This window comes from Buteo buteo, chromosome 2, assembly GCF_964188355.1.
Source record: "Buteo buteo chromosome 2, bButBut1.hap1.1, whole genome shotgun sequence".
NCBI classification, from domain to species: domain Eukaryota; kingdom Metazoa; phylum Chordata; class Aves; order Accipitriformes; family Accipitridae; genus Buteo; species Buteo buteo.
Genome location: NC_134172.1, coordinates 65,077,191 through 65,096,048, shown reverse-complemented (window position 1 = coordinate 65,096,048; position 18,858 = coordinate 65,077,191). Strand labels below are relative to the sequence as shown.

General features: G+C 47.1%; 1 protein-coding gene across 2 annotated transcripts in view; it reads left to right on the top strand.

Annotated features, from left to right (window-relative positions):
* TOX2 (TOX high mobility group box family member 2) overlaps positions 1–18,496 on the top strand; it is a 157,760-nt gene extending 139,264 nt beyond the window's left edge. Inside the window, exons 5-8 of one of the 2 annotated variants that reach the window (XM_075022544.1) lie at positions 7,417–7,497; positions 9,453–9,860; positions 11,991–12,121; positions 17,294–18,496. In XM_075022544.1, the coding sequence (XP_074878645.1) occupies positions 7,417–7,497; positions 9,453–9,860; positions 11,991–12,121; positions 17,294–17,330 (657 nt within the window). In that variant the 3' untranslated portion in view covers positions 17,331–18,496. The remainder of the gene's footprint in view (positions 1–7,416; positions 7,498–9,452; positions 9,861–11,990; positions 12,122–17,293) is intronic. The other variant, XM_075022543.1, reaches the window with a different exon arrangement.
* Positions 18,497–18,858: the final 362 nt, after the last annotated feature.

Genomic DNA, 18,858 nt, shown 5'->3' with positions numbered 1-18,858 from the left:
GACTCGTGATCCCCCACCACGTGTCAGCAGCCCCCGGCACGCGCCCCGCTGTGCCTGCAGGATTATCTCTCCATCCCTCCCAGCTGCATCGTGCACAGAAGAGTTATGCGGAGCATGGTGTAGCCACCGTGCCAGTGCCAAAGGGATAAAGAAACCCCGGTGCTGGTGGCTTGTTGCCATGCTGCGGGTGCAACACAGCCGGTGCCTCGGGCTAGGAAGGGTGGTCCTGTGCCACCCCCCAGGCAGGCAGAGCCTCAGCCCCTCTCCAGCTGCGCTCGGCCCGGAGACGCTACGTGGAGCATTTCTGCAGGCAGAAATGAGACGCCACCTCTTTGCCAGGTAGCTCAGGCTGGCACGCGAAGGGTTAATCCTCTGCCATTTGTGCTGCTAATGATTATATGCACCGTAATATCAAAGCTGTAGCTATTTATTTGCCATTGAGCAGGTGCTGCTGCTCCCACAAAGCAAATTTGCTTTCTCCTCCTGATGAAACAAGCAAAATAAAGGTTGCTCACGTCCCATTTCAGATATGGTTTTTTCCCTGTGCGCTAGCTGAAAGACAAACACCGAGCAGGAACCAGAATGCATATTATGCAAGAAACCATATAATCTAGGAGCATCTTTGATTTGGCTGCTGCTGTCACAGACATGTATTTCAGAGAGAGGCTTCCCCCCACCCCCCCGCTTTCTTTTGTTCTTACTGGTTTATCATTTGTGCCTTTGTCATTTTGTTCCTTCTTCTTCTCTTCTCAGCCTCTTCACAATGAATCTTCATTTTCCCTCTGACACACTTGTATCTAAATTTCCTTATTTCCTGCCTTTTTTTATTTATATCTGTTGCCTGGTGATTTGATCATGCTGTGGAATACAGGATTAGCAATCTCCGTGTCCTTGGGTACTGCTCAAGGACACCTGTTCGGCAAAGCGCCGTTTTCTTCCCCATTTTAACCCCTTCCAGTGTGGCCATGCGTGCATAACAGTAATAAATAACAATACCTTTAAATATCTCCAGCGCTGCATTAGCAGGATGTTGTAATCTTCATTCTTCAACAGCTGGCGTGGCCCTTTCTAAGAAGCTTACATGGGAATCTGAAGAATGTGACTCGGGGGAAAAAAAAATATTAATACGTACTCTTTGAACTTTGCAAATAGTTTAGCAGCTGTTCCTGTAGAGATAGCTTAGACTTTGGTGGAGAGTGAAATGCTAATTCAGCCATTATCATCAAATGGGGTACCTGTCGTAGTAATCTGCCTGCAGCTCCAGGTCCCTGCTTGAGGCTCACAGAATCCCATGGCTTGGTGTTATTTTTTTTCATTAGCAGGTATAGACCAGCATTTGCAGCGTTATCCAGTGAGGTTTAAAAGGGCTGCCTGATTTGACAGAAATTAGAAGAATTTGAGCACTAGATTGGAGCAAACTCTGCTAATTCACTAGGAAGGATTTTTTCCCGGCACGGTCATAGTGCCCACAGCCTGGTCCCAGCTTGTGCCACCTGGCAGGGCTGCAGCCCCCTCCCCTCCTTCCATGGGACCACCGGCCCTGCTGTGGGCCATCTCAGCTCAAGAGCAGGTGACACCCAGCCCTGGGTGGCTGTCCTCTGTCAGGGGGATTTCATTTGGGGGATAAGCCTGGAAACTCTCTGGAGCATATTGAGAAGTCACTGGTGGGATTTGCTCTTCTCTGCCACCTTCCCTTTGCCCACTGTATTTTGGGGGAAAAGGATGTTGGTTTGGAGGCTGGTGACGGTGGAGCATGGGGAACACTGCCAAGCTGGCAGTTGCAGATGTCTCTGGAACCTGCTTCTTTTCATTTGGAAATCCAGCAACAAATTCAAAGCATTGAGTCAGTGTTTCCCTAGACCCTGGAAACTCCGAGCAGAAGCATCAAGAAGTTCCTGAGCAATCTGCTGAGTGAACCTCAGACTAAACCAGGGCTTCCCATCCTGAGTGAGCAGAAGCAAAGTCACACAAAATAAGCATTTCCAGTTGAGTTTTTTAGTCTGGGGACTCAGTGGGGACACAAAGGTACCAGAGATGAGTTCTAGCTTGCGATAGCCCTGTTTCACCAGCACCAGTTCTGTAATGCTAAGTGACTCCATGGCCAAATGCATATGTGATTTTCTCATACAAATGCACAGCCTGGAGAATTACACAGCATTCACACTCCAGGGATAAATTACCCAGCAGAAAAATTACTCACTCAGCAGAAAATAATAGATCACCCATCTAATCAGATCCATCTGCTCATTGAACCTGATACATCACCTGGTGACAGGACACTGTATATATCTGCAGTGGGACAGAGGCATCTCGGGCCAGCTGTAAAGCTGTATTATGGCAGAGCCATCACAGAGAGATCCCATGGGAACTGCATGGAGCAGGTGCTGTCTGGCAGTGTGGCCATCAAACCGTGCACTTCCAGCATCGTACAGAGCTGTCAGTGGTGGAGCCACCACTGGCTGCAGTTCCCTGCTGCTGCCCCAAAGCCCTGGCAGTGAGGGGCTGGAAGGGTCCAACCGGTTGCCCTGGCCTGGAAGGAGGTTTTAGCATCTTCTGAGTGTCAAGGAAAGCAATGTACCAGAGAAGGGTGAAAGCACCAAGCCCAAACAAGGTTTCAAGAGAGGTCTAGTGGAGACCAGGATAATGATAGGGAAGATGTGAAGGGTCAGAACATCTCTTAGAAACAGCTCCAAGAGTGTGACTTCTCTTCTTGGAGAGCAAGATCAGAAGTGTGGAAGATGAATGTTGTGTGCTTTTCATTGGAGGTTTGGGGTTGGATTTGTCACCCTCCTCCTCTGTTTCATTTGGAGTCATCTGTGGGTTGTCCTGGGAGCACACTTGTGCCCTCACATGGAGTGATAGATGACTTACACCCAGGTGGCACCATGAAGTCAAGGCAGAGGAAAGCAGGAATCTTTCAGGATGCTTTAATCAATGGTAATTGCTACTTGATTATGAGTTTATCCATTAATTCTCCAAAGGACTGCTTCACAACACTGTATCTCCATGAGGGTAAAGGAGGAGCTCTCCTGAAACCATGCAAATAATTCCCATAACCAGGGCCTTTTATGTAGGAGTACTTAGGGATGTCAGATGCTCAACTGCTCCCATGCCATAGGTGGGAGATCCTGGGGGAATTGGAGCACCGTTTAACCAGCAACCTCGTGATGGGCATCATTGATGGGTGCCTCCCATGTCCAAGCTCGTTGACGTCAGGACTTAGCAAGCCAGACTGTAGTATTAGTCCGAAGGAGATGTGCTGAGATTTACACAGTAAACATAGCTTGGGTTAGTTGGTTTTAATGGGGAGAGGGACAGAATAAGTCTTCCCCAAGAAGGGAGCAGGAGGGATACAGAGGAGGGTGCGAGGAGGTGAGGAAGAGCTGGGAAGGAATAAGGATGATGTGGCCATGTTTGCTATATGCATTTCCGATGGCTGTGTGGAGGCTGTATGCAAAGAGCGGGGTGATGTAGCAGACATCGCCATGCAGGGAGGAAGTACTTTAGAGTCATCTTATGAATAAGCCATAAGTTATGATGATCCCAAGAGATATCTTGCAGGAAAGTGTATAATAGTTACAAGAAAAACCCTCCAGATTTACAAGCAGAATAAAATCCAAATTTATACATTTGGGGGAAAAAAAACCTCAGCCATGGAATCATAGAAAGGAGAGCAAGGAGAGACTTAAGAGGTCAACCAGACCATACTGCTGCCTGAAGTCAGGATCATCTCTACTTAAGCCATTCTTGATGGATGTGTGCCTAATCTGTTCTTAAACCCTCAGTGGTGGAGATTACACATCTCCCCAGGCAATCTCTTCCCATGCTTAATTATCCTTACTGTTAGGAACGCTTTCCTCTTGCTTAGCCAACATTTCCCTTGTTACAATTTAAGCCTATTGCCTCTTTTCCTATCTGCAGTAGACGCAAAGGATCGTTCAGTGCCTCCTTTGCTGCATCGCATTTGGAGGCCATGGCTCCTCTTGGTCTTCTTTTCTAGCTAAATAAATGGAGTCCTTCAGCTCTCCTCCTGGAGACCTTTGCTGCACTTTTCATCTCTTCTGTCCTGACGGTCTCTCTCTTTTTTGAAGCAAAATGCCCCAAACTCCATCCATGATTACAGCAGAGACCTTTTCACTTGGGATCAGTGGACCCCTTGATTTTTTGGGGAGAGTTTGAGTTCTTTTCGTCACTCCCCAGGCTTGGGAAGCAGCGTTTCTGCTAAAGCAGGCGGGACGGGATGCAGAGGTTACCGATAACAGCTCCGGCTGTCATTCAGTGCCTGCGCCACACAGAGCCGTTCGTGGGCGTCAGCAGGGTTTGGAATAATTGTCTTCTCTAATTAACTGGTTATCAAACAAGAACATTTCATTACGGTACAATTACTAGCTGCTTTGCTGAGACACAGAGGTGTCAGGATTATGATCCCAACATATGCTTCTTACAGCTCTGATTTTTTGTTTTCATAATCACTAACCATTTTGCTCCCCCCCCCAACCCACCCACTCACTTAATGACTAATGAATCCTCCTGCTAACGAATAAGGAAAATAAATCAGCGGGCATGGCAGGTTAGAAAGAAAAACATGCAAAATGTTTTGAGAACCCTTAAATCTGATAAATTACTTTGAAATTAAAATCCCTGGGAGAAAATGGGATTTAATTAGAAAGTAACATGGTTTTGTCAATGTTTAAATTAAAATTTTAAAGGTTATAAATACTGCACTAGAGCTGCCTTTACACAGAGGATTCATGAGAAGTTTTGTTCAGATCCACTCTTCCCACATCAGCACGGCGTTTCCCCAGTGGCAGGCTGTGGTTTTGCTGCTCAGTGTCCTCGACCGAGCACTGTGTGGGTGCAGAAAGCCCCCCGCACGCAGGGCAGGACTGCAGAAGTCCCAGCTGGATACCCTTAGGGATGGGTTTTTACAATGAGGGTGGTGAGACACTGGAAGAGATTGCCCCGAGAGGTTGTGGATGCCCCATCCCTGGAATTGTTCAAGGCCAAGTTGGGGCTTGGAGCAACCTGGTCTAGTGGAAGGTGTCCCTGCCCACGGCAGGGGGGTTGGACTGGATGGTCTTTGAAGGTCCTTTCCAACCCAAACCACTCTGTGAGTCTGCAGTCACAAACCAGATAATCCACCAGGAACATTCCAGAGCTGGAGAGAGCATCAGAGGAGCATCAGAGGAAACACCGCCCGGGCTTGCCCTCTTACCCTTCTCTGTAGCCCTGCTCGTGGCCAGGGCTGGAGCAAGGGCTGGCCCGAGCAGCACGGAGGCTCCTCCTCGGAGCAATCTCCCTCTCCCTTCGGGAGGACATGCTACTCGGCTGCCCCTTCCCAGTCCTGCTGCCTCAGACACCGCCCGGCAGCGCTTTCCAAATACGAGTGAGGCGCAGTGCCTGCTCGCTGTCTAAAAAAGACAAGGACAGATGAAGAGTGAAAAAAAAAGAAGGGTGTAGCAGAAAAAACAAGTGACAGGGATGAAGACAGGCACAGAATTTATTGGTTATTCATTTATTTGCATTTAGGTTAAGGAAGTCTCATTTACCTGCCATAAATTGCCACTATCCATAAATTGCAGGTTTTTCTCCAGACAAGTCTTCCTAATAATTGAATTTGTCTCCACATAGCTGTGAATACTTTGATTTCCCACTGTCCCAGATTTAAAAAAAAACAAAAAAGCTCTTGGTATTTTGCTGTTACAGAGGAAAAAAAAAAAAATGTTTTTAATACATCAGCACCCAGCTATGACCCCTGTTACAGTGGCCTAAGACACAGGAATTCATATTTCTTTGCTGTGCAGGCATCAGGTACTGCATTTAAGAGCATCTGTTAGCAGCAGAGCTGGTGGACACCCCGTATTTCTGTTTTACAATAAATGCCGTGGCAGTAGCACTGGTGCCACTGCAATGGGCTACGGACATAAGTGAGGTGAGGATTGTAGGAAAGGTAATAGCTTTTATTAGGGGAGCTGATACAGTTTGAAGAAATAGTTGCTTTTCACAGGCAAACTCTTCTTCAGGCTGACATTTTGAAATGTAATTTTGTTCTGAATGGAGCAAATATAATACTTCCTGAATACCATAAAGCCAAAGACAAACGTAGGAAAATGCTCCATTTCAGAAAATTACCATCTGAGACCTCCAGCATGTCAAGTCAAAACTTTTCATTATGGGAGTCTCTCTGATTTAGCAATGAAAATAAGGTTTTCAATCCATTTTTAATAGAATTTATCTGTACTGATTTTAAACTGAAATTCAAGTAACTGGATAGTTTAACTGCTGGAAGGTTATTTTCCCTTCGGAGGTCAGTGTTAGGAGGGAGTCTGGGGTGCTGCCATGGCTGTGGAAATTTGCAGGGGAAAGGAGCTAAACATCCCCATTCGGCTTTGGCATCTTGATTATTGAAAGCTGTCATTGTTTTTAAAGCAGAATTAAACGTATGCAAATCTGTTCAAATTGAAATCAACTTTCACTGTGCCGCTTGAGGAGGGCTTTGAGTTTCCAGCAGAGGAGAGGGCTGATGGGTATTTTTCTTACGAGTTTCTGCCTTTTTGCTGAAATTTTTATTCTGTTTTAAAATATTCTTCTCACTTTCTCAGTTTAATCTGTTTAACCCCGTAGGGACTCACGCTGCTTGAAACAGGCTGGATTATGCCATTATTTTTACATATGTGGAGGACCAAACTCTGGGCAGAAAGGGTACCAGCACTGTGAAATGATCATGAAGCATGTCTCATTACAGGGGAGGGATGGAAGAATAAACAATAATTCACTCTTACAAAGCTTTTTTATTTTTTTTCTTAGGGTAGCAAACTCTCCCGATACTTGCTGTTTCCCTGCAAGCCCCAGCTCCCCAAGTCATAAGATTAGACAAAAATCTCAGCTTTTATATGATGAGAAAGCACTTCCCAGCTGTCAGGACTGCAGGAAAGAGCTGGAGTTTTGAGCTCTAAAGGCTTAATAATGGGAAAGCCAACAAAATGAATGAGGAGTTTAGGATTCCTGAATGTCTTACCATTTTTTAAGCTAGTCCTGTCATTTTGGCTCTTGTCATGCTCTTCTAAGAACCTGGATCGCACTCTCCCCTGGTTCTGTCGGGAAGTGATTTCATTGGGTTCACCCTATGAAATCAGGCTATGTCTCTTACAGCAGCGTGCATAAATATCTGCCTAGACACGCAGACTGCTCTGGCCTGCAATGCCTCCAAAAATCCCAGCGTGGTCCAATCCAAGAGCTTTATTTGCTTGGTTTGGGGTAAACTCCTCTCCAGCAGAAATGAGTTTTTCGTGCACACATGCATGCAGGTATGGCCTCAGCAGAGGTTGGGGTCCCATTGAGCAGGCAGGGCGCAGCTGAGCCCAGCAGCACCCTATTCTACTTTATTAATTATTATCCATTGCTTGGTCCTTTCAGGCATACAAGAGGAAAACAGAAGCCGCGAAGAAGGAGTACCTGAAAGCCCTGGCAGCTTACCGGGCCAGCCTCGTCTCCAAGGTACAGCCTGCGCTTGCACGGTCGTTGGTCGTGGCAATGCTAAATTAGTTGCAACTCATGGGCCATTCCCAGGAGGAGCAAGTTTATAAGAAATACAGTGTAATCGTGCTATTGGAACTGATAGCAGTGTTAGCCGCCTTCCCGAGGAGCTAAAAGAAATGCTCTGCAGCGTGGTTAGGGCAGGCGCCAGGCTGCCTTCTGCCTTTAGCACCCTGAAACGAGACCTTGCTTTGGGTTGCCTTCATCAGCAGGTGTCACAGCAGGGGATGGGTGTCCCTGCTCAGGGACGAAGGGGTCCCTGCTGCCTGTCCCCTCTGCTAGTGGCTGTTCCTCGCCCGGCTCTCGGGGTGTGAGTGCAGCAAACGAGGGAGCGCCGGCAAGGGCAGGAGGACGAGGCTCACCGTGGGTGACACCAGGGACTGGCCCTGGGGAAGGTGACACCCCCGCCCTGGGCTCACTGGCCAGCACTGGGCAACAGCCAGGTGCCAGCATCCTGCCTGCATCCTGGTCCGGGCACTTGGGCTGTTCCGTCTGCTCAGGACCCTGGATCCTGTTCCTCCCATGCATGTTCAGCTGAGAGCAGGGCTTTTAGGGAGTAAGATCCATAACTGGGGGTTGATGGGCACGTGAGCACATATGTGCTTAACGCCCTCCTGTCAGGCAAAACCCAGAGAGCCCATTTTGGTGCCTAATAGTGAACTTCCAGGGGATTTCAGGTTCATGCAGGAACTCCTGGTGCTGTGAGGCTGCACCTGGGGCGGCGATCATGGGCCAAGTGCCTGCCCATCCCAATCCTCCAAACGTGGATGCCCATCCCAGGGGACCTTGCACCTTGTCCTCCTCCATGCCTTCAGAGAGGGGACACGGGCATTCGCTGCCTGTGAATTTGGGGTGGCTCCTGCGGAGCTCGTAGGCTTGCTGACTCAGGGGGATGTGCTGCCCTTGGGCTGTGAGTGTGTATATCAGGTTGGTTTTTCCCTTCAAAGCTTCTCCTCGGTACTATACCACACCCTCAGTACTTAACCATTGCATTCAGCTGCCATGGGAAATAATGTGATGTCCCAAATCAACCATCACCTGCAGGATCCATGTGATTGTAGTGGTGGACCAGAAAGGCTTAAAGCCCCTGTACAGACATGAGCACCACTAGCTGTGTTAACTGGTAAACAGAGCAGCAGCAAGGACAGAAAAAGGAAAAGGAAAGGACTGTTTGGGGGTTTAAAAGCTCTTCTTGGTCCTTCTGGAAACCTCTGAGGCTCTTGCCTTGAATGTGACTAGCAGCAGTGTGGTAGCATGGAAGGCATGGAGTCACCGCGCTCCGTGGTTTCATTTTTTTCCGGTTTCTCCAATGACCAATTCTTTGCAGAAGAGCAACTTTGTTTTGAGTAAAACAGCACAGTGTGATCCTGGCTGCCGAGTGAGAAAGGATCTGGAGTATCATTACAGAGCCCATCGCAGGACAAAAACCTCATTGTCCAAGCCAGAAAATGTCCCGTTGTTCTTCTCTTTTTCCTGCAGAAATGAGGCCACCATTGTCCTGTGCATTATAGACCCCACCAGGGCTGCAGGAAAGCACAAGATTAGGAAAGCAGAGTTTTTACAGTCCCATTCATTCTCTATTGGAAGGAAAAGTGATTTCGTCACCCACCTAAGTGGACATAAGGAGTGAGCTGCAGGCGGGCAGCCGCCGTGCCAGTTAATGGCCCTCCGGTGCTCCAGGCTCTGCTGAAGGCACAGTTGAGTTACTGGACTTTAGTTTCCCAGATGTGGATACTGCACCCAGCCTGCGGTCACCCAGCGAGCCCCAGGGCTGGAAGTGGATGTGCTGGCTGGGAGGAATAGAGCAGGAGCCATGGGCAGTCCGGGTAGCTTGGTTGGATGGACAGATGTCTTGGGGTACATAATGATGTTGCCTCCCTTCCTTCCTCATCACCCTCCATTCTGTTTTCCCACAGAGCTCTGCCGACCAGGGGGAGACGAAAAGTGCCCAGAGCAATCCACCTTCCAAAATGATCCCCCCCAAGCAGCCCATGTACCCGATGCCGCCGCAGGCTTCCTCGCCCTACCCTGGTCTGGGCTCGTTCCTGTCCCCATCGGACCTGCAGAATTACCGTGGCCACCCCCACCCCGGCCTCTCCCGGACCCTCACCTCCAAACCCATGCTGCCCAGCATCAGTGCCTCCCCGCCGCCCTCCTTCCAGATCAGCCCCCCCCTCCACCAGCAGCTCTCCTTGCACCACCCGCAGAGCTCCCTCCTCAGCCAGCCCCTCAGCATGCAGCAGGTCCCCCAGCAGCCCCTCCTGTCCCCCCCCATGGCACTACAGGTACAGCCCCCCATGAACGCCTCGCCTCCTGGGCAGCAGGTAGGTTCTCGGAGGGAGAGAGGGTTTGCAGCATGAACCGCACCGTTTCCCCTCTTCCCGTTGGGTCTGTTGGTTTCTGGATGGTTTGGGGATGTTGACTGTCGATGTTGTCCCCAAGGGAGTCTTCTCCTGGCTCCATCAGCTTGCAGGTCTCATAGTTTGGGGGTGACGTTTTCAAGACTGTTGAGCTGGGAGCACGAGCACCCCCGCAAATGGGGCAGATTTGTGCGAGTGGAGCAATGAAGGCTCTTTCAGTGGAGGAAGCTGCAGGAACTGGGGACGCCCCTGGTAAAAGCTCCTTGTGCACATGGTCCCCCAGCCTTGTCTGGGGGGGGGTTGCTGGTGGTCATCTGAAACAATGGGTTGGATAGTCAGTGAGAAACCCCTCTCGTGATATTGCTGAGAGAAGGAGGGGCTGGAAGGGCATGGGATAATAGCAGGGATCCAGGGGGTTGCAAGGAGGAGGAGAAAAAGGATAGAGGAAATGTCACAAACAAAATTTAAAATCAATATTTTTCAAAAAAACTGCCTGGCAATAGGAGGAAATCACTTTTGTGGCAGAGAGCCGAGAGCATGCAATGTGTGCTTGCATGTATGCGTATACTAACAGCATAGCAGCAAAGCAAATCCTATAGACCAGTGCTATGAAAGTGTAAAACCTGCTGAAGCAAACCATGCTTAGCCATGCCCGGCTCAGCCCAGCAGCCCACGCTTGGGGAGCCAGCCTGCAAGGTCAAAGGCTCTCCTCTTTAAACCTGCTATTGAGAAAATGTATGTGGAGGAAAAATTGGCTATAGCAAAAACCATTTCCTATACCTTGTAGAGAACTTGCCAGTGTATGAAGGAGGAGATGAGTGGTTTCCAGAGTTTCTCCATCTGGAATATGAACTGGACGAACTATTCACAGTGGAGGACATATGCTCTGAATTCACAGCTGCTACCATTTATTTGATGATACTTTTAACTGCAATATTCACCCAGCTGGCTGAATAATTTGTGTTTCACATGCTTACTAGCTATCTATCACAAAATTCATACAGTACTTTAGCAATGAACAAAGCTTTCTTTCCCATAATGTGACCTATTCAGTTTGGGGCTAACTCTGAGGAAACAGAAATTGTTAATATAGGAACAGATATTGCAGTGGAAGAAAACCAAAGGAGAGCAGGGATGTGGAAGTGCAGTTATACCTGACCATAATAAAAAGACAGCACATGTGGGAAGGTTAGATCCTTAATCAGATTTTAATTTCCAAACTGCTCAGGGTGTTCCAAGTAACTTCTCCAGCAAGGTGATGGGGCTTTAGATCTACATAAGCAAAAGCGGCTTCTGTAGTGCGGTGATAGCCTCTATCCAGAAATAAGCATAAAAGGGGATCCTCATAATCACTTTAAATGGGGTAGTTGTTGGTAAGGCCAGCATTTTGTGAAGCTTCATTCCAGATAAATTTGTGAATAAAAAATAAAAAGTAAAAAAAATATACCCCACACTGCCCTAATCTGGATATTTTGGAGAAAATCATGTTGTTGATCAGGTAACTACCATGACTGTTGTTTATATACATTGCCTAATGTTACCTAATTAAGCCGACCCCCAAAAATCAGGAAAGCTAATCAGCTTTCAGATAAAACAGTCCCACAGCATCCTTATTAAATTGCTAGCGGTGACAGCTGAGGGAGAGAGCATTGCTTGTGTGGATGTTCCTTACCTTGTTACTGTACATTATGACGGGCTAACGCATTGCTGCAGAGGGGGCTGCACCTGAAGTGGAAAAATGGTTTTGATTGCCAGACTGCTGATGTAAAGGCTTTCATGGCTGCATGTCTTCCACAGCCATTCACCACCCCCTGAGGAGGGAGGTCCTGAAAAACAAGACAGGGAAAGAGGGATGTAAAACAGATGTTGCTGCATTGGCACCTGCTTGCAACAACTCGCATTCTGCAAGGTCCCACCGCGGTAGCTTCAGGTCCTGGGCTTGGACCCACTGCTGTTCCTGGGGTTCCCCCTGTGCTCTGCGCTGCGGCGTTTTGGGGGCAATGCATGTAAATGTGTTTATGCAATATTATTAGATCTGAGGTTTCCCCTGCTGTGTATACTCCCGTAACCCTTCCTTTCCTTTCCACCCTGCAGGACTTCTCACATATTTCATCTGAGTTTCAAAACAGTGTTGGACCTCGTTCTCCTGGTGCATCAAACCCTCCAGGAAGCACTGAGTGGGACAACGACTACCCCAGCAGAGAGTGTGGGATTAACCACTGCAGGCCAGTAGACAAAATAGCCCATTGTTGATGCACTTGCTATTATCTGAACGGTGACAGTGTACAACAGCTGAGAATCTGCCCTAAAATGTACAGCAAGCTGGTAGGCTAATTACGGTCAATGAAGTTCAAGGTTTCCTCTTCTCTGTAGGCTCACTGAAGTAATGCTATGGAAGCAGGTAGCTTAAAAAATCACAGATAAATTCTTCACTGGGCATGAGGAGGTTTCCTTTTTTGGTGTTTCTATCCCATTACCAATGGAGGAGTTGGACACATTTCCTTCTAGAGCAGGCCAGAGAATCCCAGTCTCCCAAGCAGAGTCCCTGGAGGTTTGAAGGTGGCCATGTCCATAAGCAATGTCCTTCTATTCCTAAAGGGATTGCTCTTATCGCTGAGGCCACAACCTCCCATAGTTGTCTCTAGCAGTGGGTCTCTCATCAGTCCTGGGGTTTCACCACGATAGTGTACAAAGCCTCATCCTCCCAAGAGCCACATGATGCTCCAGTTCCCTGCACCTTGCAGGAAAAGGCCACAGACATCTGCACAGATCTTCCTTATGCCCTACAAGCTCTGGCATGAACATCCCAACGTGAAGGTCCCTTCGGTGCTGCTTGAATTCCCCAATAAATAAAAACATCAGGATAATCTCAAAGCTGGGGAACAGGGAGAGTGTGAAAACCATTTCCAACCTCTGCCTAATCCACTGCTCTTGGCTCAGCAATAATAGTTTGGAGACTGCTATTGTGCTCTGTAAAGCAGACACGTGGTGTGCTGGGAAAGCAGGTAGGGAAGGAGGCTTGGTAGCTTCTGAGTATTGTTTGATTTGCTTGGAGTACTGGAACATAATGCTTTCACTGGAGATAATAGCAAGCTCCCAGCCTTTTCAGAGAACAGCTCCCGTCTGTGCCAGCACTGCACTTACAATTGCTGGGCTGGGCACAGACCGTACAGACATTTATTTCTTTCAGAGAAATAAATAACTTGCTGAACCATTAGAATATCGTGGCTGTCTGCTTGCCTGAGGGGGCTCAGCTACGTGGACTGGTCTGGACTCTGCCAGCGACCTTCGTGTGGTCCTTCCTGAAGTCCCTGCAGACAACCTGAAAGAAGGAACCTGTTTGGGACTTGATAAAAGTCACTTTAGATGCTGTGGCCAAAATGCTAAAGATGCTTGGAGGGTTACGGCACATGGATCCCAAATTCCAGAGGTGCTGAGCAGAGGCAGCTCCCACAGAAATTAGCCCCCCTAGCAATAAGCATCGATACTCAGAGGATCAGCTGGGAAAACACTTGATTCCCTCTGCAAATCCCACTGCCGGGGCCCCATGCAGAAAACTCAGGGCACTCTAGAAATGGGTGAAATGCTCCCGTAGTAGTCAGGATTGAGTTTTGTGTTGCTAAAACAAGCTCTGTGACATCTGGTTGCAGTGCTGTGTTGTAAGCAGAGGGCCCATGCAATTCATGATCAAAGCTCATGCATTTCATGCCTTTGTCACAGCAGAATATCGAATTTCATGGGTTTATCGCAGCTTCCTGGAAAAAAAAAATCATTCTAAAACCAGACAGATTATGCAGAGACTTGCAGATAATTATTAGAGTAGATTATAGCAATGAACTCAGATGGATATAGATCACTACTGCAGAGAGTGCTTAGTGCACTGAAAAATGTCATAGTCTCTGTTAAGGAAGGAGCTCATCTCCCGTGACTAGAGACACACGAGCTGCTGGCAGCCCAGCTCCCAAAGCTGGCTTGTTCACATTTTATTGTAAAGCCTGGTGCGTCAGCAGTGCCATCACCTCCTGCTCCTGCGAGCCCCTGGTATTTGCTGCCTAAGTGCATGCTCTGCATTGCTTCTAGTGTCCACACACATTTGTAGGACCGCAGCCCCAATGTGTCTCAAGGTTAGGCTCATGTTGAGAAAAGAGATGATCTGGTTCTCATCATCTTCCTGTCTGTACTTCTTTCTCCAATGTACTTTGCACTAATTTGCAAGCGACATTCAAAGTTACCCTTGGGCTCCTCCATGGCGCCCTGCCATGAGCTGGGCGTGAGGATGCAGGGTGAGCTGTGTGCCTCAACAGCCCCAGCAATCAGCAGGACTTAGGCAAAGCAGTGATAAAGGGAAGGCAGATCTTGTTGGGTTTGATTCATCAGTGCAGTTTTAAGTATAATCGGGAAGTCTCTGGATCATGTAATTGCCCATTTCAACCTCAAAAACTGCATTCAGCTTAATTGCAATTAAAGCAGCACTCTGAGGAGCAAAATCAGCAACCGGCTGGAAAGAAAAAGGATTATTTTCCGTTGTGATGTGGCTCAGCTGTAGAGTCCCAGATTCCTGAAAGAGAGGATTGTACCAACCTGCCCAGCACACAGGCAGTCCTGTCTTGCTCTCGAGGCTAGGATTTTTATTTCATGTCTGACCTTGATATTTCTTTAGCTTCCAAGATGTGTTGGCACTGGGTTAGCTGGGGTAAAAAGCTCCCAATCCTGCATTTTCTTTTGTGTTTGTCATCCAGACAACTTCTGAAAAACTAACAAGGTTGTCTTCCTCTCTGTCCTTCTCCATCTAATAAGGGAACTACTGTAGGGTTTGGGGTTTTTTTTTCCCCAGCCTATCAGTGCTAGTTAAAATGCCATTAAATGACACTTCTTCCCTTATGGCCCTCAAATTCTAGGATCCTGTGAGCAGACACTCCTTAATTCATAAATCAGCCATGTTAGAGAGAGAGTTTTTAATGTTTCTTAGCTCATGCTCTCCCCATTCTTAATGGTTTTGTGCTTACTGACTTCCATCCAATTTTCCTAGCTCTTTCTGGGCTCAAGCCCAAGCTGTCCTAGATTGCTAGCAAAGACAGGGGTAGCATTTCTCAGTTACTGCTTAGTATATGACTATCACTTCCCACAGGCAACTGCAGCATACAATTTTACTGCTTTTTGCCATCATATCACAAACTACATATAGTCCACTGCCTCCCTCACCTGAGCCTTATTCTCACACTTGCTCTTTCCCAGGCACCCACCAAATACCTGTGTTTTGCAACGACTTGCTCCAAGGGAACTAGCTCACCTGTATCAAGGGTGCAGCTTGGTTTACAATCACTTGCAAATCTCTTTTAATTCCTCAAGGCACCTCACTTGTTTTTTCTGCCCTGTCTTCTGATGACAACTCTTTCCATACCAAAGCTGTCTTCAGGGTTTCATTTGCATTTGTCTCCTAGCATTTAGGTATTTTGGCGACAACACTGAACTGGGTTCATTTTTCTATGTCCTTCCTCTCATTTGCAAGGCACAGATTAGGTTCTTTTTGGTACCATCATTTAGTAACTTTTCTCCCCTCTTCCCACTCTCCTTTGGGATAAAAGATGGGATGCCCTCAGTTATGCCTTGTCCAGGCACACAAAACCCTGTACAGCCACTTCATCCGGACACTTAAAACCTCGCTAATTCCTGTTGATGATGAAGTGAGCCTCTCCAAATGGGGGAGTTTTCCAAATCAGAACCTAAATGAGCAAACACTGTAAAAAGGCAAGGATAAACCATCACAAATGCACTTAGTTTGGATTCAATTATTTATGGTAATACTTTGTAATGAACTGAGAAATGTTCTGTAGCATATTTTGTAAAATTAATGAAGTTTTAGTACTGGAATATCTCACTGCTGTTCAGTGGCATTAAATCTTTGCTGAGCGCAGTAGGGAAGACTCTGCATTTTAAATGCAGATTATAAAATGTGGAGGTTAACAAAGTGTGGACTCTTCTGCACTCTATCAGAAGACAGTTCTATCAACAACAGCATTACCTTGCTGTCTGCTATTTCACTATTATTCCACTCATATGCATGCACACACTGGAATCTCCCAAAGCTTTGTGATGTTCTTGACCACCTTTTAAGGCCAAGATATCTTTATGGAGCTCATGATGTTTCCACCAGGTCTGTGTAGATGATAAAACCCATTCAAATGCCTGGATTTCAGAGCAAAACCCACATAGGACATCAGCCAGGGGAGAGGGACGTCAGCCACTCCTCTCTCTACTATGTCCTGAAAAAAAGAGCATCTGGGCTCCCTTGTAGGACACTGCTTATGGCAAGTTAAAAGTGCCAGCCAGCCCACATGGAGGGTTGAAGCACCAGGTACTACAGGCAGGGAAGGGAGCGGTGATACCTATCTATACACCTCACTGTCGAGCTGTCAGCACGCCGGGTGTCTCGGTGTAAGCTGGCTTCCCTCTTCAGGACGCACCTGGATCTCTTGAAATCAAAGTCATTGCTTCACTAATGTGATCAATTCAAGATCTGGTAGGCCAGGGATGTGCAGAGCACACAGCCTGGCTGCTGTCCCACCAGCCCTCCTCCATAGCCTCCTGCGAGTAAGGCAGCACCGCAGTCTTCCTTGGGTTCCTTGTGCCTCCTGCTGTCTTCATCAGACCCACAGGAAAGACGGGCTAATCCTGCTGTCTCAAAGATTGTTTTCCCCCCCATTTCCTGATTATTAATTTTTCTAGTTGTCCTTATTTTGGGAGAGGAGGAGAGCGGCATCAAGCAGATGGTGTCTCCTGCTCCCATGCTCTTCAGCCATGAAATATATATAAATCCTCCTGGACACACACAAACATCTTCAGGCATAAGCCCCTCAATCATATTTTTGAGACCCACTACTCCTTATGTAGTGTCAGAGTTATACATTTTATCCAAAAGCAAGCGTACATTTTCTAAATCTCCATGGCTTAGCCTAAGTTCAGTGTGTGATGAAGAAGGGGGCCGGTGGCCGAGGAGCTGATTCCAGGCACAGCACTCCACGGCACCACGGTGGAGCTGGTACCAGCGTCGCGCCGGTGTGCTCTGCAGGGAAATCCAGAGTTGGCCCTCCCCTGCAGCGCCAGCAAGAGCAAACATTAAGCCACAGGAAGGAATTTATGGTTTAGCCCTTATTGTTGAAATTCTAAAATTGCAGCAGGCTCTTACTCTCAAGTGCCTTCTGTGTGGTTCATCTCGGCACGCCTGTCCCTCGGTGCAGACCACTTCACGTTTTGCATTATGGAGTGCCATAAAAACCATGGCATGGCTGAAAACGGGTGTGCGACCGTGTGTGCGCAATGCTAATTTCAGCTCCCCCGGGTGACTTCCTGGCTGTTTCCTTGCCTGTCTCACCTGCTGCCTCTCGTTTCTCTTACAGCATGCTGCCAAGGGACAAGGCACTCTACCTCACCTAAAACTCAACATCTCTTTTCGAGGAGGCTCAGACGAAGGACACTTGAGAGGGTCTATCTTACAGACTACCCGGAGAGGCACCGAGCAAGTCGTACGGACGAGAGAGCTACCACTGCACCTCGTCGCTGGCTTTGTTTCCAGGCTCTAAGAGCAGTTTTCTTTCATTATTTTTGAACTCTAAAGTCTACTTTCTGTGGAAGCCCAAAACCTCATAAACCATGAAGAACAAAAAAAATAAAAAAACTAAAAAAATAAATAAACACAAAACCAACAAAAAAATTAAACTAAGGACACCATTTTTCTGCTTGCCATCAGCTTAGCTACAGACTACTTTCCTAGTGAACTGCTTTTAGACGCAGCATAGGCCCAGGTCTGGTGTCCTACAGCATTAGGCCAGCTCAGTAGGAGGATGCACTCTTTTGACTTGCTAACAGCACTAAACTTTGTGCAAGAAAATGTGAAGTTTGTGTGAATATTGTACATGCAAAGGCCTTGGATGTCTGGCGAAAAAAATACAAAAATAAATAAAAACTATTGCTAGGTAGGTGGGGGGAGAGAGCAGAAGGCAAAATACGAGAGGAGAAATGTGAAAAAGATCATGAAAATATAATTTGTTGGATAGTTGTAAGTAGTTTACTAAGTGTTTTAGAGCTGTGCTAAAGACATCTTTAAGATTTTTTTGTGAAAAAAATTAGTAGTTTACTTTATAGTAAAAGCATTTTATATTAATTGTAGCACATTTTTTAGTTATACATAGAAGGGAGATGTGTATAAAAAAACAACAAAAAAAGCCTGCCAAACTTGTTTCTATTATTTGTACAGCAAGAAATGGACAATTTATACCCATGTTGTATGGCATTATTATATTTTTTCTGCCATATGTCCATCTATTTAAAAATTGCTGACAATGATTTTTGTCTATTTATGAAAAATTAGAGACCATAATTACAGTTTCTCATAAGGTGCGTTTTTGGGTTTTTTTATTTTTTATTTTGTTTGACGGTGCTGCTTTTGCAGCACCTGGCACATTCAGTTCACAATGCTTATCTTACCTTTCTTTATAATAAAACATATGAAAAGTAGAATGGAACTGGTCTCTCCTTATTCGGGGGGCACACCTTGGAAAGGTCCTGGCCAGCGAGGTCTCTGCCTTGTCCTTGTCCTTCTCAGCTTTCCCATCCCTCGCTCCTCTCCCATCACATTCTCACTTGCTTTCTCTTTCTCCCCCCTTGCTCTGGACCAATACTACTTAATTAAATATATCTGCGACCACCCCAGCAATGAAAGCTATCACTGAGCAATGGCAGACAGGCAAGCATTTTTCTTTCATTTTCTTGGAAAATGCCAACTTTACACTCAGCAGAGGGTACTTTCCTTTTGCCAGCAATAACTTGTTGCTCTATGCATTTGCTTACAAAGCTATCCCATGCCCCAGCCCTATCGACTCTCCTCCCTTCTGCCAACCCTTGAGCAGACAGAAAGTGTCCTCACAGACATGGGGGACACCAAGCTGCCTGCTGGCCTTGGGCA